The following is a 17579-nucleotide window of genomic DNA, read 5'->3' as shown; positions in this document are numbered from 1 at the left end:
GCACATCCCCGGAGGCAAGAAGAGAAAGGTTTCGGCACAGTTTATATACAGTTCAAATAATATCAAAGCGGTAACAGCAGCATTTAGCACATTAGTCTCAAAACATGTAATAATCAGATAATAAATAAAGCCAAATAATAACAATTATTCTAAGCTCGACTTCTTAACCCTGAACCATCGGTTCTGGGTCAAACTGATCCCCAGCAGAGTCGCCAGAGCTGTCACACCTCCTTTTTCCGCACCCGAGAGGGTACAAGGGAGTTTTTCCAATTAAAGGACAATCGAAACGGGATGAGTTTATTTATTTCAGAGTCGCCACTTGGGAGATTTAGGGTGTCCCAAGTCACCAATTTTAATCCCGAATCGAGGAAAAGAATGACTCTATATTACAGTCTGCGTACCAGAAATCCGGATAAGGAATTCTGTTAACCCGGGAGAAGGTGTTAGGCATTCCCGAATTCCGTGGTTCTAGCACGGTCGCTCAACTGTTATATTCGGCTTGATTATCTGATTTTATACAAATATGAACTTATGTGCAAATTTTAACTTTTTACCGCTTTCATAATTGTTGTTATTTTATAGGACTTGCAACGTCGTGAAAACGTATCTCGAACCACGTCACATCAATGCACCCGTGATTATTGACATACCTTGACTCGGTTGAGATTTGGATTTGGGTCACATAAATGTGCACCCGAATTAAGAAAAATAAATTATTTAAGACGCGCCTAAAACAACTAACGTATGGTTGTTTTGGGGAAGGCCGTAAAATTTGCTAAACGGCATGTCCCGAATTCTAAGTGTTGTAATGTATATACAGTTAGAGGGCCCCGCAGCTGAGTCTATTTTATTTGACGAGGCTCGTCTCGTTCTACTTTTAAAAGGAATTCGCGACGTCATGGATCTGCCTCTCGGATCACGTCACAATCAATGTACCCGTGATTAGAGATACATTTCGAATCCGTCGAGATTTGGATTCGGGTCACATAAATGTGCACCCGAGTTTAAGAAGGTAAGGTTTATTAAAGCGTATCCTAAAAAGACTAACGTGTTGTTATTTTAGGAGGGTTGTGAGATTTGCTAAGCAACCCGTCCTGGAAACTAAATGCTTCAATAATATACATTTAACGAGGGCCCCGCACCTGCGCGTTTTGTTTATTTTCATCGAGGCTCGTCTCGTCCTTATTTTAAAAGGATATCCTATAGCAACTACGTTTCTTGTGGTGTTTGTCTCTACTAATTGAAAGCAGTAAATAGCCCTAATCGATTACATGATTGCGAGTTTACTTATAACAGGATTTAAAATGCTTTTACAGAATAATAAAATGTGACTGCGATTATGGACAACTAGTCGAAAATTATGGGCCCAAACCTAGCTCATGCGAGATGGCCAGACTTGGGCCCCTGTTTTTCGATATGGGCCTAACTGATTTGTTTCGATTTGGGCTCGGCCTTCATGAGATTGAGGCCTAGAACTGATTCTTTGTTCTGTGAAATGAGTTTATCAATTTATATGGGACAATCTGGCAAAAGGAGAAAGAATTTTAACTAAAGTGGATAGTTTTCCTATTTGGCTTACATTAGAGAATATATTACACCCTCAGACTAAGTCTAAAGGTACAACTTATTACACTGGGAATGTTTTTCACCTAACAGCACACATACATGACTAGCATTCATTAACCTGCATTGATACACTAAGCATGTAGGCTACTTCTATTATCCAAACAAAAATGTAACTACTATATACTACATGACATTTAACACAACAGTCCACGTGTATATAAAACAATCTGCAGGTCCTCTCTTTTGCATTCATGTTCAAACTCTCAGTTACATTAGTGGTATCGATTGTGTACCTGGTAAGGAGGACAAAGAAGAAAGGAATGATCAGCTAGGCAATATGCAGTGAATACAGCAGCGGCAGACACACAGCAACAACACAGCAATCAACCAACTAAACCAAGTGTTTTCCACAGTCCACGAACAACCAACAATAGTTCCCAGAACAAAAGAAACCAGCAAATAGTCGAATGCCAAACCAGTAATTCCAGACGAAGAGTAATGAACACCAGAAGTAAAAAAAAGTTCGATGCAGCAAATAACAGCAGTTCAGCAACCAACAAACAGCTCAGTCAGTGCAGATGACAGAACTTGGCCAAGGCAGCTTGACCAATATGAATTCTTATTCAACTTTCAGATGGTGTTTGGTTATAATCTATTTGGAAACTAACTTATGTTTTTCAGCTTTCTTTAAACTCAGTAAACCTTCCTTCAGACTAAAAGTTTCAGCTTTTAAACTAAAATTCCAGCCTTTGTTTTCTCTTTTTCTGAAGACTAAAAATCCAACCCTTTTTCAGTTCTCAAATGGCCTATTTATAAGCCCAATGACTCAGTGCAGCTAGGCTGCCCTTTTTGCTGCAACTTGCAGCCTGCCCATACCCCTTTAAGCCCCATGCCTCAGCATCTTTTGGTGTCAGCCCCCCTTTATTCCCCACGCCTGATTTTTGTTTAATCCAGAATTATGGGCTCATTTGTTTATTCATTTTAAGCCCCATACCCTTGTGTCTTGTTCCCCATTGGTATTAGTTTAATCCCAAATTAGTACCCTACTTGTCAGCTCATTTAAACTAATTATTTCTGTTCTTTTTAACACCCCAGAATACCCCTGTCAACCTTGATTATTACTGCCCCTGCCTATTGCAGCATTAGGGCATTTTTTGCACTGATGAAAGCTCGAGCTCAGGACTGCCTAGACTGAACCCTTTTAGTCATTTTTATAATGCCAACAGACCATTTCAAACATTACTAGGTCATCCAGCCAGTGTCCGAGTTTAATTAGTTATGTGAAAATCCTAGCTCCTTCGATTCATTAGTTATAGAAAACTAATCGACGACATTTATCGAGTCGACTATACTAATTATAGCAGGTAATAATCGATCGCTCACATAAACAATACATTTAGGGACCTAAAGGGCATCGGACAATTTTTGTTCAATTACTGGGGGCCTATATGAGTCAACTTATCTGACGATTAAACTAATCGACGATCATGTTTACTCACAGAGTACATTCAGAGTCATACACAGAATACAATCGACCAAATAAAAAGGCCTTTACAGGGAAGAAAGAAATCCGGATGAAAATAGCAGAAATAACAAACAAACACAACGAAACATGCTGACCATTTAATCAAAACTAAACACAAAAGAAAGGAAAAACTTACCGAAAATGTTTAAATCAAACAGACTCAAACTTGATTCAACGTCGACCTTCTGAGGCCGAACAAACTTTAATCAGGGTGTTCTCACACGAGAACACCTTGATTAAGGTCTATTAGACCTCAAACCCATGTCAAAACTGGCCGGGTTCCCCAGGTGCATGTGTTTCAAAAGTCTGGATTCCCAGATCTGGATTTTTGGGAGTTGTGGGTAGATTCGGACCAAACCAAGTTTGGTTTGGTCACGAGGAAGGTCAGGAGAGTGTCTAGCATGAAGATGGGGTGGTTTGGCATAGGTCCAGGTTCGACTCAAATCTTCAAACGAAGATTCGAGACGAACGGAAGTGATTCGAGGCTCGTGGTTAGTGGATTCGTGTTCAGGACAGTGAGGTGGTCCTAGGGTGTTCAGGAGGTGGCCACCGGCGTCCATGCCGCCGGCTTTAATGGCAAGGGAGACGAGGGCGGCTAGGGTTTCTAATGGGAGGTCTGGGTTTGAACTTGGGGACGAAGGGGTGGGGTGTTGGTATAGGGGGCGTGGGTGTAAGGGAAGGCTTATATATGGTCTAGGGGTTTAGATCTGAGCCGTTGGATCATATGATCTCAACGGCTTGGATCTGATGCTGAGAAATGAGACGGGGTCGTTTTGCAGTTAAACGGGGTCGTTTGGTTTAAGTGAGGGGTTGGGTCAGACCGGTTATTGGGTCGGGTTTAAAAACGGGTTGCTGAAAGAGGCCCTGAGTCGTTGGATCGGCTGGGATGGACGGCTCAGATTGATTTGCCCGAAACGACGTCGTTTTCAGGAGGTGCCTGGGCAGGCCTGGTCTGGACCGGGTCAGATCGTTGGTTTGGGCCTGTTTTGTCTTATTTTTTTTTTCTGGGCCCAAATTGATTTCCACTTTCTTTTGTTTTCCAACTTAAAAAAATAAAAATAACTAATAAAAAAAATGAAATTAAAACAAATAACATTATGGCATTTCAACATAATTATCATACCAAGTAAGTTAAATCACAACCTAAGACGGACGATGCACATATATTTATTTTTTTGAATTTTCTTTTAACGCCACATATATTTTTCGTATTTTTGTTTGATAATGACTAGATGCAAAATGGACAGACTCACAAACGACTAACAACACACGTCACGGAAAGATCGAAAATTTGTACAGCGAAGCCTTTTGCCACTGTTTTTATTTTCTTTTGGAGCGATTGTCCGTGAAGCAAAAAATCACGTGCTTACAGTACCCATGCTGCTCAAGTAAGGTCAACATCACATTGATTATCTGAAAGTTGCCCGCCCAGATTCGGGGTTGGACAATAGCACTTTGCGTAGCCCTGGTTCAGTAATACTCTAGGAGCCACTCTTGGAGGAATCGGGGGAGGGTATGGAATATTGTCATTTGGATAAGCATTGGCATTCCGGCCTCTCCGTTGACCTTGAGGTGCAAGAGGCACCTCATCTTGCTCAAGATCATCTACCTCCTCCCCCGCTATCACGTTTCCAAGAGGATCATTAGCGTTGTTTAAAGCCATGTTGGTACCTGAGTAATGACACAAACAAGTAAGTAACAAAGAAGGAAAGAAGAACAATACACAAAACTAACTAAATAGATAGCCAAAACCGTTAGCTCCCCGGCAACGGCGCCAAAAAGTGATCGCTGCCAACTCCACACTACTAAAAAGTAGGAAGAGAGGGTCGCAATAGCTTTTACCAGATATGAGAGTCGGGATCAATTTCCACAGGGAGCTAGGAATGGAGTCGAGTATCTATATAGACTAAAGTTGTGTAATTGTTCCAAATGTCACTTCCAAACATCTTTTGAATTTTCTTTAACAAACTAATATTATCAATTACTAATTAGAACTAAATTATGCCAATAAAAAAATTGCTAGAGTTGAATCTAATGGGTATAAAGGCACTAGGGTATTGACTTTCACCTAGGTGGCTAATTGATGGGTAAATGCTTCTAAGGTTCGATTGACATGATTGAGGAAATATGCTATAACCGTTGCACAATTTTACCCACTCTCACACCTCTCGGTAGAGAGAGTGATTTTGCCTATGACTCTCTCGAGACCAAATGGGTAGGCAAATTAGATCAATCAACTAGGGTTCAAGTTGGGTAATTACTCTCTCGAGGTTTAACCCTTTAAGTGGGACTATCAATTCTCTTAAGTACATCCCAATTCCTTGTTGGGTCAATTTTGGAGACTTGGGCTCTCTTTCTCAAGAAGAGCCAAGTCAACTTAGCACAAACTAGTGTTTGCAACCACCAATTCATAGATTAAACCATAAAATTGACCCAAATAAAAAACACCCATAGTAAATCTAATAATAGATGGCAACACCCATCAATTACCTACACTAGGGTTGAGCCACAACCCTAGCTAATGGGTTTAGCTACTCATGCTTGAAGGAGAAAATAGAGAAATAGATGAAGAACAAGACATATTAATTTAAAAGCTAATGTAAATACAGAGAATCTGTCGTAAAATCTAAGTTAAGATGCCAAAAAATGGCTACACAATAGCTTCTCACGAGCGCGACTACGTTCTGGAAAAAACTGATGACCTAAAAATGGCAAAATGTTCTATTTATACTAGGCTGAAAAAACTGGACAAAAATACCCCTGCGGGGTCAGCGCGGGCCACATAAAATGGACCGCGACCGCGCTAGGCTCTTGGACTTCAATTCTGGGCTCTCTGAACTTGGGCTCCACGGACCGCGTAGAATGGACCACAGCCGCGGAGATCTCTAGTGTGGTCCGCACAAGTATGACTGCGGACCGCGCAACTTGAACCATGGCAAATTTCACCTATCTGAATCTCTCTTCCATAGACCACACATAATGATAGTGCGGCCGCAGAGCCTTCACCGCGGACTGTGAAATGTGTACTGCGGCTGCGTTACCTGAAGCCCATTTTTGCCAACTCTCTGAACCACCTAGTGCAGACCGCACAAAGTCGAATGCAGCCGCACTAGGCCTTTTTTGCTCTCAGATTGCCTTGTCTTTGACACTTGAGCAGGTTTCACTTCTTTGGAGCCGATCTTTGATATTTCGTCACTTTGTCGATCAAACCTGCAATCAAGCACAACTTATGAACCTTTTGGGACTATTTTGTAACAATTTATAATGAAAGCATAAGCAAGAAGGAGCATGAAACACGTTAAAATCCCTAGTTATCAGTGGGAATAATATGGAACACGCTATGGCCGTGACTAATAGAAGTGGAAAAGATGGAGATGTAAACACCTCAAATCAAAGAAGGATTGTGGATGAAGATGTTGTGGTTCATGAAGATGAAATCCCAAGCAATGTGGTTCAAGCTAATAAAGAAGTGAGAATTGATATAGATGAAAGTGTGAAGGAGATACAAGAAGAAGTGAACCCGTCTAAGGAAAACGAGATTGACAGGCCGGAACTGGTACTGCCAAAGGCTAATGCACCAATGCCAAGGCCATCTCCTCTATACCCTCAAAGTCTTGCAAAGAAAAATAATGAGAACCAACTCAAAATTTTTATTGATATGATGAAGAGTTTGTCCATAAATGTGCCGTTGGTTGAAGCATTGGAAAAAATGCTGGGATATGCAAAATTCATGAAGGATTTGGTAACCAAGAAAAGATCGATGAATTGTGAAACCATCAAGATAACTCATCAAGTGAGTGCTATTGTGCACACATTGGCTCCGAAGTTGGAAGATCCAGGCGCTTTCACGATTCTATATACTATTGGGAGTGCCGACTTTGCCAAAGAATTATGTGATCTTAGGCGAGTATCAACTTGATGCCCTACTCGGTGTTCAAAACTTTGGATTTGGGCAACCAAGACCCACATCCATGTGGTTGAAAATGGCGGATCGAACAAAGAAGAGGCCTTTGGGTATTATTGATGATGTGTTGGTTCGAGTTGAGAAGTTCATCCTCCTGGCGGACTTTGTGATCCTTGATTGTGAAGTGGACTATGAGGTTCCTATCATTTTTTATAGACCTTTCCTTGCTACGGGGAAGGCTCTTATTGATGTGGAAGTCAGTGAGCTCACTTTCTGAGTGGGTGATGAAAAAGGTGGTCTTACATGTGTGCAAATCAATGTGGCAACTGAATTTTTAATGAAGTTTGTTCGTTCGTGGATTTGGTGACGGATGTGATTGTTGATGATGATAGTGCCACAATAAACGTTGAAGAAAGCCATTTTGCTCAACCTTGATGATGACGAAGAGAGTGATGGCTATGTGGAGTGTGTAAATGCATTGCAAGGCATGGGGCTGTATGAGCCCCGAAAGCTATCTTTGGATCTTGAGAACCTGAAGACTTCTCCAACAAAGCCCTCAATCGAGGAGCCTCCCGTATTGGAGTTAAAGCAATTGCCTTCGCATCTCAGGTATGAATTTTTTGGCCCTTCTACAACTTTACCGGTTATTCTTTCCTCTACTTTAACTAACATGCAGGTAGATTCCACATTGGAAGTGCTACAAAAGAAAAAAGTGGAAATCGGATGGACTTTGGCGGATATCTGGGGCATAAGCCCTGCCTTTTGCATGCATAATATTATTTTGGATGAGGGTGCCAAACCCTTCGTTGAACATCAAAGGAGGCTAAATGAAGCAATGCAAGAGGTGGTGAAGTAAGAGATAATCAAGTGGTTGGATGCCGGGGTTGTTTACCCCATTTCTGATAGCTCGTGGACCTCTCCAGTGCAATATGTCCCAAAGAAAGGGGGCATGACTGTGGTAATAAATGACAAGAATGAATTAATACCTACAAGAACCATTACCAGGTGGAGAGTGAGCATGGACTATAGGAAACTCAAAAAATACACTCGGAAATATCATTTTCCGCTTCCATTTCTTGATCAAATGCTTGATAGGTTGGCCGAACGTACTTTTTATTGATTCCTTGATGGATACTCCGGCTACAATCAGATTCTTAGTTCTCCTGAGGACCAAGAGAAGAACACTTTCACATGTCCTTATGGTAATTTTTTGTTTTCAAGGATGCCATTTGGGTTATGTAATGCACCGACGACTTTTCAACGATGTATGATAGCTATATTCATCGACATGGTGGAGGATATTTTTGAGGTCTTCATGGATGAATTTTCCGTGGTAGGGAATTCGTTTGATCAGTGTTTGAACAATTTGGATAAGGTCTTGGCTAGATGTGTGGAGACTAATTTGGTGTTGAAATGGGAAAAATGTCACCTCATGATCGAGGAAGGCATTATCCTCAGCCAAAAAATTTCAAAACATGGTATTGAGGTTGACCAAGCCAAAATTGAGGTGATATCCAAACTCCATCCTCCTACATCCGTGAAGGGAGTGAGGAGCTTCTTGGGTCATGCGGGGTTCTATCGTCGATTCATCAAGGACTATTACAAGGTGGTAAACCCTTTGTGTAAACTTTTGGAGAAAGATGCAAAGGTCCATTTCAATGAAGATTGTATGAAACATTCGAATTGCTTAAGTTCAAGTTAACTACTTCTCTTATTATTACCGCACCGGATTGACGCTTGCCTTTTGAGCTCATGTGTGATGCTAGTGAAGTGGTGGATGGAGCATTGTTGGGGCAAAGAATCAGCAAAATCTTTCATCCCGTCTACTATGCTAGCAAGACCATTAATGATGCCCAAGTCAACTACACAGTGACCAAAACAGAGCTACTTGATATTGTTTTTGTTATGGAGAAGTTTCAGCCGTGTTTGATTGGTACTAAGGTGATTGTTCACACCGACCATGCGGTGCTTTGGTATTTGATGAGCAAGAAAGATTCTAAGGCATGGTTGATGCGGTGGGTGCTTCTATTGCAAGAGTTTGATCTAGAAATTCAAGACTGCAAGGGTAGTGAAAATCAAGTGGCGGACCACTTGTCCTGATTGGAGGAGGAGGGGAGGCCACATGAAGACCTTGAGATCGATGATTCCTTCCCCGATAAGTGGCGGACCACTTGTCCCGATTGGAGGAGGAGGGGAGGCCACATGAAGACCTTGAGATCGATGATTCCTTCCCCGATGAGCAATTAGTAGCCATTTCAATGACTGGGATGCCATGGTTTGCTGATTTAGCCAATTATCTTATGAGTGGCATAGTCCCGAATGAGTTCTCTTCAAACCAAAGGAAGAAGCTCAAACGAGATTGCCTTGACTATTCTTGGGGTGAGCTGTATCTTTTCCAGATATGTACCGATCGTGTGATCCGACGATATGTGCCGGAAGAAGCACAAATGGGAATTCTTGAGGGTTGCCACTTTTCACCATATGGTGCTCACCATGGTGGAACTAGAACAGCTACAAAAGTGTTGAGTTGTGGATTCTATTGGCCTACTCTCTACAAGGATGCTAGTGATCTTGTCAAGCATTGTGATGAATGCCAAAGGGCCGATAGGATTTCTAAGAGGAATGTGATGCCCCTCACCACCATATTGGAAATAGATATCTTTGATGTTTGGGGTATTGATTTCGTGGGACTATTTGTAAGCTGTTATGGGAACACTTACATTTTGCTAGATGTGGACTATGTGTCAAAATAGGTTGAAGTCATTACTTTACCCAACAACGAAGCTCGAAGTGTGGTGGCGTTCTTGAAAAAGAACATCTTCACAAGGTTTGGTACTTTGAAGGCCATTATTAGTGATGTGGGTTCGCATTTTTGCACACGGGCTTTTGATACCTTAGTAACCAAGTATGGCGTCACTCATAAAGTCTCAAACCCCTACCATCCTCAAGCAAGCGAACATGTTGAAGTCTCCAACCGGGAGATCAGGAGTATTCTGTCAAAGACTGTGAATGCCAACTAGATGGATTGGTCAAGAAAACTTGATGATGCTCTTTGGGGTTATAGGACGACCTACAAGATGCCGATTGGGATGTCTCCATATAAATTGGTGTTTTGGAAGCCGTGTCATCTTCCGATAGAAATTGAGCATAAGGACATGTAGGCTTTGAAGAAGTTGAACCTTGAGTGGGATGTCGTTGCAAACCTAAGAGTGGCACAATTGAATAAGCTTGATGAATTGCGGTATCATGCCTACACAAGTTCATCCCTATACAAGGAAAAGATGAAGTACCTCCATGACAAGTACATACAGAACAAGGATTTTAAAGAAGGTGATCTTGTGCTATTGTTCAATTCCCAGTTACGGATGTTCCCGGGCAAGTTGAAGTCAAAATGGAGTGCCCCATTTAAAGTGGTGAATATAACCCCCTTTGATGCTCTAGATTTGAATAATAAGAACAATGAGGTGTTTAGAGTCAATGGGCACCAAGTTAAGCATTATCTTGGCAAGGTTGATGATGGCCACATTGAGGCGGTTCTTCATTTCACGTGATTGGTAATCTGCCTCGTGCCGCGACGTTAAATCAGGCGCTTCTTGGGACATGTGTCTTTTTCTTTCTCTTATTTTTCTTCTTTAGATTAGACAGGCTTTGTTTTGTGCTAACTATTTTTGAAGTATTTGCAGGAATGGGTGTGCATTGTAGGGACTGTGCATGAAAATTTTAGCTAAGTGTCACAAAAGTGCGGACCGCGCCACAATTATGCGGACCTCACTGGCACTCTGCGGCCGCACAATTCAGTGTGTGGTCACACAACTAGAAGATCAAAAATGCATTGTCTCTGAAGTTTGTCCTGCCAAAAATCCTTATCAAATTGCGGTCGCAGACATTTTTGTGCGGTCTGCAGCAAGTCTTCATAGGAGCAGGTAGGGAGTATGGACCACATCAAAATTATGCAGCCGCACTCAGGTAAGTTTGGGCTCGACGGGTCAGCCTATAAATAGAGCCTCACACAACTTTTACACTTTACACTCTTCGACTAAGCTAAAACAGTGCATACCCCCTTTGTTCTCAAATCCTCCCTCATTTCATCAATGTTGAATCTCACCTGCATCTTCATTACTAGTATGTTAATTTCATCTTTAAATTCTTCTTCTTTTTCTTAGTTTTGTTCTTTGGTCTAGGGTTAGTTACATGACTAAAAATGTTAATAGTTAGTCATGGTTGCTTAGATTTATGTGGGTAGCATCTTGAACATTAATTGTGGCTTGGGTAAGTAGCTAATCATGTGTAATTGCTAGAACCATGCCTAAATATTGAAAAACTTGCCTGAATCGTAAACCAGTGCCCCAAAATTCAAATTATGCGGCCACACACACTTTTGTGCAGTCCACACTTGAGGCTATGCGACCACACACATTTTTGTGCGGTCTGCAGCTCTCTAAGATAGGGCATGTGTATGCATGAATTGTGCAACCGCACTCAAAATTGTGTTGTCCGCAGAGGACTTGTGCGGCCATACTCATTTTTGTTCAGTCCACACTGATGAAACATCAGAGATCCCAGTAGTCTTAACCTGGAGTTGTGCAGCCGCACTCATTTTTGTGTGGTCCGCACTTGGGACTGTGCGTCTGCACTCATTTTTTGTGCAGTCCGCACTGAGCAGTCTGCGGTTGTTGATACCCAATTTTTCCCTAGGTATATTTATACAAAATAATTTCAAAATAGCATGTACATGCATATATAAGTATGCCCCAAGAGTTTTGGTATTTTTTCCTAATTTTTTAAGATTTTTAAAATCAATTTATTGTCTATTTTAGCAGTGCAAAATCCATAATTATTCCCAAAATCATCAATTTTGGTGAATAATTTATTTTATTCCTATATTTACACCAAAATATAGTTAATATAATTTTTGTATATTTTGTACGAATTTATTTGGTATTTAATAAGTTAAATTGCATATAATTGCAATTATAGCCTACTTTAAGATTAATAGCATTTTATAATCGTAAAATTGGTTCCAATATTTTTAAATTTATATTTATATATTATTAATTGGGTCAGTACTTTTAATTTGCTTTTAAAATCATTTTTGCTATTTTTATAAAATAAAAGGGAAGAAATGACTGTTTAATATTTAGCCTCATTCATTTCAATTACAACCCCTTTTTATATTTCAATTTTAACCACCATTTGACCCAATCCCAATCCCAACTGGACCGGCCCACTTATTAACCTGACCCAACCCATAACCCAATCTAAATGACCCTACCCGATTCCCACCTACCCTTTCAAATCTGGACCGTTGATCATTCAAGATCAACGGCCATAACCCAATCTAAATGACCCTACCCGATTCCCACCTACCCTTTCAAATCTGGACCGTTGATCATTCAAGATCAACGGCCATAACCCACCCTTCCATAATTAAACAAAACGACCTACCCTAATTCCTTCATTTCCACCTGACCCGCCGCCTTTGAATCCCAAACGCTCTCAAACTCTCTCAAGGTTCTTCGAAACCCTAGCCTCCTCCTACCTTGTTCCACCGTGTATTCACCGGAGTCCATGGCTTCTCAGGCCATGGACAGCCTATACTCACCTCCTCCGGCTCTTGCATGCCTGATGCTCGAAGGTTCGAGGCTAGACCTCGAAGGTCTTCACTCAGACCTTCACCGATTCGAAGATTCCGGCCATCTCTGACCTTGCTCCGGTGGCTCTTGGTCTTCTGAGCATGTTTCTGACCTCATCCGACTTAGATCGAACCTTCTTCTAAGCCTTTCTCATTTCTAGGGTTTCTCCGAAACCCTAAGCTATTCGAGGTTCTTTCTCTGTTTGTTTGCTTAGATCTATGTTGTATCTATGCTTTACTTGACATTTAAAGGGTTTTCCCTAGATTTTCTTTTTTAAATCGTTTACCTTCGATTTAGGGTTTCTGAAAGTGTTTTCAAAAATATCTTTCTGATTCTTCTTCTTTTCTTTATGTGTGTTTGTATATATCATGCTCGTGTGATTTCTTTTTACTACGCATGTATTGTCCTTCTACCTTTCTTTTTCTATTATGTATGTTACTCCAGTACTCACATATTAATTCGTGTTATGTTTTCCTTACTCTTTTACTGTATATGATTACCGTTGAGTTCTTTGATTTTTGCTTTACTAAACTCTGTTTGTGTCCTTGTTAAGCATGTTTCATCTATTTTTTTTGTTTAAGTTTGTATCCTCTCTTTTCTTCTGAACTTGCTTAAGCCCTGACTTTTCTAAACACATGTTCTTTTATGCTCTTAAATCGACTTTCTTGCTTTGCGTTTCAAACCCGCTATCATCTCTATTTCAATGACTTGCTTTCTCACTTCCATGTTTGATTCAATTTTGATACCCTAGGATTTGGGGGTTTCCTTTGACGATTTTGATTTTTGTGTTCGAGTTAAGGCTCCACTTTGGGACCCTAAACTCTCAGACTCAATATGAGTCTGCAAATTGAACCTGTATCTCTGTGCTTATGATTCTGAACTTCTCATCGATTAAACTCTCTTCTAAATAATTTGACATCCTCTTATTGATTCACATATTTGTGTGCTTTATATATGAGAATTCTGCTATCAAAGGTTTTACTAACTAATTGATTGATTCTGAAATCCTCTAATGGGGTTTGATTGATTGTTACTGATTTTCTTTGATTGAACCTTCTTTACCTTTTCCTGACTTGGTTCATTCGAATTGAGCTTGTAATTTTGATTTCCCTGGCTATTTGATTGATTCCCTTTCCTTATTTTTCAAATCGTGTACCACTGAGCTTTTCCTTAAATAAACTTCTATGTATTTACCCCTTTTGTGCTACTTTGAAAAGGTTTTAATCAAAATTTATTTCCTTAAATGTCTTCTATCCGTTTGAAATCAAATCCCTTAGCTGAAGGGAAATTCTATGTGATTGATTGTAAACTATTTTCTTACATTTCTTACTTGCTTCTCTGCACTATAAAAGAGACTACCCTTCCGCATTTTAACGCACTTACAATTAATACTTTTACAACACACTTCGAATCGCATACTCTTACACACACACTCTCAATTCAACACTTTACACACATGATCTCACATCTCTCTTCTAAGATTTTCTGACTCTTTGCTTGCAATTTGGATTACAAGACTTCTGCTTTCACTTATTTTTTTTCCTTGAAACTGGTATGTTCTAATTTAACTTTTCTGCCTCACCCCCTATGTGTTTACTTCACATCTTCAAGATTCTTGTTTACTTTATTGCTTATATGTTGTAATTTGTCTTCATGTCTCCTTTCTTTGCTTCTGTTTCTGTTATGAATCCTCTACCCCTATTCCCTTCTATGTGCTGAGTTTAGCTCTTGGCCTGACAGTATCCTAATTATTGTCCAAGCCTTGGCTTGATCCACAATGGATCCTAACTCTCAATGCTTGACTAGCAGGCTGGTCAGGGGTGTGTCAGCATCCCAATTGCTGGGCATGACCACTAGCTTGCCCTGTCTCTCTCTGATTCCCTTTCCCCTTGTGCACTTAAACCTATTCCTAGAATCTTAAGTTCTGCCCCTCTCTTTTGAGCCTTGATTTGGGACCTTGAGTTCCCTCTGAACTTGGACATCTGAGAGCTGGCATTTCCACACTGCACTATGTTCTTGATTCTGAAATGTGTTTGGAGTGTAAGCACTGCCCTAAGTCCCTTTGAGGCTCTTGGGAACTCTGACACACCTCAAATAAGAGAAGTCTTGGAAATCTGATCCTTGGAAGTTGGTTTATTACATATGTCGGACTAGGAGTCTGAATTAGGCCCTCCTTGGTTGGAATTCTGATTTCGGATGTATTTTATTTATTTTTTGATTAATTCTGGTATGTAATAATTTTTTAATAAACATTTGGGGTCGGCTAGTGGAAAAGGGTGGGGACTTATGCATGCAAGGGGTAGATATCATGCCTATAGGGGTTATCGTTTATAAAATTCTGCATCCCATTGTGAGCACGTGATTTTTGCCCTATATATGAATAATTCCCAAAAAATTCAAACAAAATAATTTTTGTGCATTTTGGTATCATTTTCTGATATTGGTTGAGTTTTATGTGTGCATGTTAATTCATACGAAAATATGCATTTGCATTTAGGATATAATTTCATACTTTTAGGATCAATTAGGGGTTGGTTTATTTTAGAACCAAGCATGAAAAATTACAAAATAGTTCACTTTTGCATTTTAATTGTTTAAGTCGTGAATTTGGCATAAAATAGGTTTAAAATAATTTCAGAATTTAATTAGTGTAGCTTTGGAATATTAGGACTTTATTTTAATTCTTGCATATTTATAAATAAAGGGGTTTTAATACAAAGCCACAATTGGGCTCTTTCAATTGAATTCCGCCACAACCCAAAACAATGTTATCCGCCCAGGCCCAATGTCGCCCCATCCAGACCCAACCCTCTTTCAACCAAACGACGCCTTTTGGCGTTGTTAAATCTGAGCCCTTAATCGTGTTAATCCAACGGGCCATAACCCTTCCCCCATTTGACATAAAACTGTCCGAATAAACCCCTAACCCTAGGACATCAGCCCTTCTTCCTCATACCAATCTCCAGCCCTGCCGGAACCTCGATGTCGGCAAACGATTTCCATGCCAAAAAGCCCCAAATTAACACCATAGATCCCCCATGAATCCCTCTTTCCATTCTTGCTATAGGTTTCCCTCGAATATTGCCGGAGCTCGTCGAATCTCTGATTGAAGTTTTCCGGCCAAGTCGCAAACTCATCCAAACTAGACCAAAATCACACCACACCATCCCCAGACTTCCCTCAACCCAAATCCATGACCATCTTCCTTCGAATCTCGGTGAAGTGGCTCGAATTTCATATCTAAGAATTTCTGGCCAAAACCCTAACCCAAAATCTTTGTGATTTTGGACCGTAATATCCTTAACCATGTGTTCTCTTGTAAAAACACATGGTTAGGGATGTTATGTGTCAAAAATCTGGAAAGATTCGGACGTCAGCAACTGCCGGAGTTTCTCGTGCTTCAGTGAGCTTTCTTGTTTCTTTTTATTTGCATGGTTGAAGTTTTAATTATAGTTTTGATTTCATTAAGTGTTCTGTTAATTTTATGTATAGTTTAAATTTTCTTTTTTCCTTGTTCCATCTGTTTTAATCAGTGAAGCATCTTCGCATTTTTAGTTTTGTTTTAGTTTGATGCATGTGTCATTTGTTAGTTAAACATAGTTCTAATTTCAGAATCGTAGTAATTGATTAGTTTGGATTCAATACCATTTTGTCCATTAATGTTATCTAGATGTTTAGGTTGATTTCAATTGCTTTTTAGTTATGAATTTAATGTTCGAATGGTCAATTGTGAGTTTATTGGTTAATTTCTGAGTTCTAATTAATCAGTCCTAGTTAGTTTTGAATTAATTTAGGGGATTGGTTATAGCTGTTGAGAATGTAGGTAGAATCACTAACTTTGAGAAGATTTCAGGGGTAGTTTAGGCATGGAAAAGGGTAATTCTAATAAGAATAGTAATTTTAAAGTAGGGGTAAGGGTAGTATAGGTATTGTGGGGGTAGAAGAGCATCCTAGGGCCTTCTAGAAGGGTACTTTAGTGTAGGTGTTAGCACAATAGAGGGATTTACTTATTGAGCAAGTCAAAAATAAAGGGTTTAAATGAAAATAAGAAGAGGGACTGTTGGGAAAAACTGAAAATCTGAGGGCTGCCCTCATTTGTGCCTATAAAAGGGCATGCCCTTCACTTCATTCAAGAGTTTTGGGAGCTCCAAAAAACTTCCCCCAAAAACACTTCTCAAGCCTGCAGATCTGAGAATTCAAATGGCTGCTCAAAACTACTTTTAGATCTTAGCTTTCCTTAAGAGAAAATCAAAAAATAAAACAGTACAGACTTTTAAAAAAAAATCACTGTTCCATTGCCTTTTTTAGATCCTTTCTGAATTCCTATTTGAATGTCTTCATTTCTGTGCTAAATTCGAGTTATTAAAAGTTTCTGGAGCGATCTGTTGCTTTGATCAAGTGATTTTGGGCATAACTGAACTGGTTTGGGTGGAGTCATTGTCTTTTAGATATTTTGGGTTCATCTTCGAGTTTATTTGGGTGATTTTGAGTTGTAGTTGGCTGGCTAAGTCTATTTTGAGCTATTTGGATGACTGTTAGCTTCAGAAGTTGTGTTGGTAGTAGTTTTAAGTCTCTTTGGGTTTCTGCAAGTGAATTTGGTCTACTATCGGTGTTGTTTCTTCTCTAAAAATTATTCTGGGCTGTGTCTCAATTTCCTGGGCTGTGTATTGTTGCTGTTTGATCATCTCTTGGTCTACTGTTGTTTGAACTGCTGCTGACTCACTCTCACTCTTCTCCTTCATTATTCTTCAAATCTCCAGGTACAATACTCAAACCTGACATGAAATTGAATATTGATTGGCTTGCACGAAACTGTTGGAAATTCAAGTTGAAATTCAATTAACTATCTCAAGTTTGATGTTGTTTAATTCTTTTAGTATACATGATTAAGTGCTTCAGTTCTGTATATTTCTGTTTTTGGTTTGTATTGAGTGCTAGTGCATGCTAAGGG

The 17579-nt window shown here is 39.9% G+C and overlaps 1 protein-coding gene across 1 annotated transcript; it reads left to right on the top strand.

Moving 5' to 3' along the window:
• Positions 1 to 6431: 6431 nt before the first annotated feature.
• On the top strand, positions 6432 to 7010 carry LOC138870531 (uncharacterized). The gene has a single exon (XM_070148344.1). The coding sequence runs from the start codon at positions 6432 to 6434 to the stop codon at positions 7008 to 7010; it is 579 nt and encodes a 192-aa protein (XP_070004445.1).
• Positions 7011 to 17579: the final 10569 nt, after the last annotated feature.

The sequence above is a fragment of the Nicotiana sylvestris genome, chromosome 6 (assembly GCF_000393655.2).
Source record: "Nicotiana sylvestris chromosome 6, ASM39365v2, whole genome shotgun sequence".
Lineage (NCBI taxonomy): Eukaryota > Viridiplantae > Streptophyta > Magnoliopsida > Solanales > Solanaceae > Nicotiana > Nicotiana sylvestris.
This window is presented reverse-complemented; position numbering and strand designations above follow the sequence as displayed.